Here is a 5,044-nt window from a genome sequence, read left to right as displayed (position 1 = left end):
AGGGAAGGGAAGGGAAGAGAAGAGAAGAGAAGAGAAGAGAAGAGAAGAGAAGAGAAGAGAAGAGAAGAGAAGAGAAGAGAAGAGAAGAGAAGGAAAGCACCCTGTGTTCTCAGAGGGTATTTATTTATGTTTGAATTGGCTTTGATTTTACTCTTGTCTTTACTCACAGGACACTAAACATTTACATGGCATTCTCTACCTACTAGGCATCAACTCACTAGAAGAAATGCCAGAGCTGTCAGAGAGTTGAAGATTGTCCCCGTTTGTTTGTTTGCTTGTTTGTGTTTGTTTTATGTTTTTCTGAGGGGAGGATTCATGCAGCCCAATCTGGCTCAAATTCACCTGTAACTGAAGCTGGCCTTGAACTCCTAATCCCCTGCCTCTATCCCAAAAGTGCTGGGATTAAGTACAATACCCAGCTCAAGATTGTCTGAGACACCAGACAACTTGCACAGTGTCTGTGTGGAGCTCTGCGGGCCAGCTTACTGTCCACACCTATTGGGCTTCGCTCGCAGCTACCTACAGCCAACATACATGGCCTCCCTTTCCCGGGGCTTTTCTCTGTTGCTTCTGTGCTGATGTCCATTTTCTCATCCTCCCAGCTTGCTTTCTAGCCCCTGAGAACCATACCTTATGTGTGTTTGTCCTTTACTCTCACCTAATTGAAATTGTTTTCATACAATATATTTTGATCATATTCCTTCCCCTCCCTTACTCCTTCCAGATCTGCCCCACATCATCTCTACCCTCCTAAGTTCATGTGCTCTCTCTCTCTCTCTCTCTCTCTCTCTCTCTCTCTCTCTCTCTCTCTCTCTCTCTCTCTCCTCAAAAAAAAAATTAACGAGAAGAGTGGAAAGCAAAACTAAAACCATCCAATAGCATAACAAGACCTATACAAGTTTAGACCAGACAAAATTCCATCATGGAGGTGGGAAGGTGGATACAAAGTCCCACTCCTTACCAAGAAGTTATTTTCAGTTGATACCTGCTGGGAAAGGGAAAGGGAAAGCCAGCCTTGCCCAGTGCTGGGTGTATTAAAAGCCCCAAGAGCAGCTGGTCAACAGAAAATGGACTACATGTTTTTTGTGGGCTTTATTTATTTATTCATTTATTTATTTGCTTCTGAAAGCAAGGCTGTTTAGTGTGACATCAGGATTGGTTTGGGAATCTCTGAAGTGAAGGGACATTCGCTACTAGGGCTCTATGAGCTGAATAAAATTCTCTCAAACAACCATATTCTTTAAAGGTCTGCAAACAGCTCAACCTTGACTGAGCAAAACCTTGTGACTACAGAAAAGGGAGACATGATTTTTGGGCTCTCCTTCGTATGTCATTACCTGCGGCTGCAGGAGACATGGAGCCTCTTACCTTTTGGAAACTTCCCTAAGGTTGCCGCAGTGATCCTCTGACAAACTTGCAGCTAAGAAAACGACAAGGATGGAATTCAAACCCCCTGCCTGTCTACAGCTCACTTGCCCAGTGACCTTCGTATGCGTTTGATAAAAACACCAGGTCATGCATTTCCTTCTCTGTGACTGTAAAAGTTCCTGTGAAGCTGGGCATGATGTCAGACATCTGTAACTCCACACCTGAGCTGCGGAGGCAGGGGGATAAAGAGCTCAAGTCCAGCCTCTGCTGCATAGCAAATCCGAGAGTAGCCTGTGCTATGTTCATTTCTGTTTATAAAAAAATCCTATGGAAGTCTGAGGGGTCAAGGACGTCACAAGAAAACCCAGAGAATCAACTAACCTGGGCTCATAGAGGCTCACAGAGTCTGAACTGGCAATCGGGGAGCCTGCATGGGTCTGAACTAGGCCCTCTACACACATGACAGTTGTATATCTTGGTCTACTTGCAGAAATCCTAACAGTGGGAGCAGGAGCTGACCCTTAGGGCTTTGACTGACTTTGGGAAACTTATTCCTCAAACTGGGTTCCCTTGCCCAGGCTTAATACAGGAGAGGTGCTTAGTCCTACCCCAACTTAACATGCCATGTTTTATTGATATCTATCGGAGACCTGCCCTTTCTGAACAGAAATGAAGGAGTGGATGTGGGGGCAGGGTGGAGAAATTGGGAGGATGAGAGAGGAGGGAGGAGACACTGAGGTCAGGACGTAAAATAAATAAATAATTTATCTAATAAGTAAATAATAAATTATTTAATTAATGATAAAATCCATTAAAAGCTATAAACAAATAGCAACAAATAGCAAGCTTTCCCATGGTGTAACATGCCATTTGTAACCGAGCCTCTGCTTCCAAGTCGTAACATTTAGCTCAGAATAAACAGACAAAGCTCAGACGGCATTTTCATCTCGGCAGCACCTTCTCTATTCCTTTTCCAGTCATATTCACCCTGGCCTTTCTCTCTAACTGAAAACGCCCAGAAAATTTAACATGCTCTCCCCATAACAGCTGCAAAGACCCTGGAGTTTCCAAACACCATTCAGAGCAAGTCTGTAGCCGGAGCATGACGGAGCATGGCCATGACGTGTGTAACTCGGGCAGCTCTGCTGAGGAGGAAACAGCATGCATGCTGCACCATGCATGTTCATGAGACACTACCAGCCTGCTTATAGGAGTGACAAACGCACCAGGACACACACGCATTAGAGGTGTCCCGTACCCACCATGCCAGTTGATTCACCTCTCTAGCTATGGTCACCACCTTATCTTCTTCATGCCTTGTTCTAGAACGGTTCTGAGCACCAGTCCGCAAAGAAATACCATGGAGGCTTATTATAAATGTAACAGCCTTGCTGATCTTATGACAAAAATTGAATAGATAATTATCTACAGTACATAAGGTCTATAGTATAGAAATATATTTTTAAATATTTGGAACATTTTCCATATGATTTCCTTTCATCAAGATAGCATTTCTTTTTCATCTTTACCTTTCCATTTCTTAATGTTAAAGGCAATGGTATGGATTATACACACACACACACACACACACACACACACACGTAGATGTATGTGTTTATGTATACATATTAAACAGAGATTAATAGTTATCATTGTCTTTGTAACTTTTGTAAATTATTCTACCATAAAAACCAGAAGGCTTTGGCTCTATGCCCATAGGAAGCAATTGCAAAATCATAATTCACAGTTTTTTCTTCTAAAAAGATAGCTGAAGGGATCGTCTTCATATTAGTTAACCATGACAGAAAGGGTTCAGGAAATATCATGCATAATTCACAAATCACGTGCACAAAAGCAGACATGCAAGAGGCCTGTGTCAACGAAGGACAGCCAGTCATCCTTGGGTCGTGACCAAAGTAGCCAGTCTCTCCTTCAATTCAGAAACCAGACTGCGAACCCTTACCTTGGAGGGCCTGTAAGCTGTGAGTCTGTACGATGATGCAGAGCTGCAGGACCAACTGCGGAGCGCTCTCCAGAAAGGTGGCCAGCAGGTGCAGCATGCTCACATCGGCGTACTCGTACACCATCCTCCAGTAGAACCGCCACCGGCCGCTCTCCCCGCTCTGCCGACTCCGAATGCCCAAGTAGATCGTGTGCAAATACCTGAAAGGGAGCAGAGAGAGAAGAAAATAGAGATGAGCGACAACTTGAATTTCCTTTGGTACAAGCCGCCATATTCAAACATGTTCGCAAAAGGGCATGCCCAGTCTTCCGCGTTCAGTTCGGGAAAGCACAGCCTGTTTGTTCCCTTCTCAGGCATCCCATTGAGTCGTATGTTCTCATCTCACTAAATGGCAAGAATACACAGTCATCCATCTTGCAATGGATGGGAACAAGATTTCGTGGGCAATGCTTCCTGCAACAGGAAATGTAATCTGGCCTGGCTGGTTGCAGAATCCATCACAGGGAAGACTTTCAGCATAAGCCAGTGTGAGGAAAGTCGAAAAAAAGTGACAAGCAAAGAATAAGTACACCCTCGGGGATGGTTGGGGTGTGGTTGGAAGATAAAGATGCACCGACATACTCAACAATAGCTGCGTACAGGACTTGATGGCTTTTGCTGCAGTTATGTATTTGTTTTGTGTGCTGCTGGGAACTGGGCCTAGGGTCTTATGTAATCTAGACTAGCACTCTACCCCCAAATGACATCCACAAGCTTAATCTTCTGGGGTTTGAATTAGGTTGTTTAAAGGGGCTTTAATTTACAAGCAGATTCAAAGATTAAGCAAAGTTTAAAAATCTGTGGAGTTTTTAAATTAATTAAGACCTAAAAACTGTTGTTTCTCTCATAGAATAAACCTTTGCAGATGAAATCATAACATATCAGGAGGTTTAGGTTCACAAAGAGAGGAGTGTCGTTGATGTGGATGCTGAGGCTGTCAGACACACATTTTAGATTAAGCATGGCTTGTGAGCTGCTTTAAACGCACTTGTCTGAGCTGTCCCCCAGAGAAGGGAGGATGACCTCACTTCAGTCAGCTGAAAGTCTTGGCTATCTGAGCTGGGGTCTATCCTAAAGACTTCATGGATATCTCTTGCGATTTGAGAAACCAAATTAATGGATAAACACACAACTACATTGAAATTATCTTTTTAACTTTCACTGAGGGCTTCCTGAGTTACTGTATGTCTGGGTCCCTCTGGGAGGAAATCATGCATATTCATGACATTTTGCTGCCATGGGCTTAAAGGCTACAAACAGCTTTGTGGTCCATGGGCTTCAAGGACCAATACTCCTGGCACAAGGAACCATTATTTCCTAGCACTTTGAACGCACAGTAAGCCCAGTAATATGGGCAGGATTCCAGAAAACAAGTATTTGGTGCATTGGAGTTTCACATGGACGAGACCTAAAATGAAGCCTTCCAACAACACACATACGGAATCCAAATACTTCAAAGCCAAAAAGGGTGAGGCAAGTTACCACACATCTTAGGTAGTTTTCCTAGACTTCTTTTTTTTTTTTTTTTTTTTTTTTTTTAGTGTGCTAGAATAAGTAACACCGAGTTTAGCGCCTTAACCATTTTATGTGATCAGCTCGATAACATCAGTACATTCATACTGCTGCACATCTGTACATGATAACATCAGTACATTCATACTGCTGCACATCTGT

The 5,044-nt window shown here is 43.3% G+C and overlaps 1 protein-coding gene across 1 annotated transcript in view; it reads right to left on the bottom strand.

The window, feature by feature from the left end:
• The window catches only part of Xkr4 (XK related 4), a gene marked incomplete at its 5' end in the record, with an annotated part of 307,987 nt that overhangs the window by 117,202 nt on the left and 185,741 nt on the right, over nt 1-5,044 (bottom strand). Inside the window, one exon of the mRNA XM_026786611.1 lies at nt 3,332-3,531. Coding sequence (XP_026642412.1) covers nt 3,332-3,531 — 200 coding nt within the window. The remainder of the gene's footprint in view (nt 1-3,331; nt 3,532-5,044) is intronic.

Source organism: Microtus ochrogaster, linkage group LG5 (assembly GCF_000317375.1).
Source record: "Microtus ochrogaster isolate Prairie Vole_2 linkage group LG5, MicOch1.0, whole genome shotgun sequence".
NCBI classification, from domain to species: Eukaryota; Metazoa; Chordata; class Mammalia; order Rodentia; family Cricetidae; genus Microtus; species Microtus ochrogaster.
This window is presented reverse-complemented; position numbering and strand designations above follow the sequence as displayed.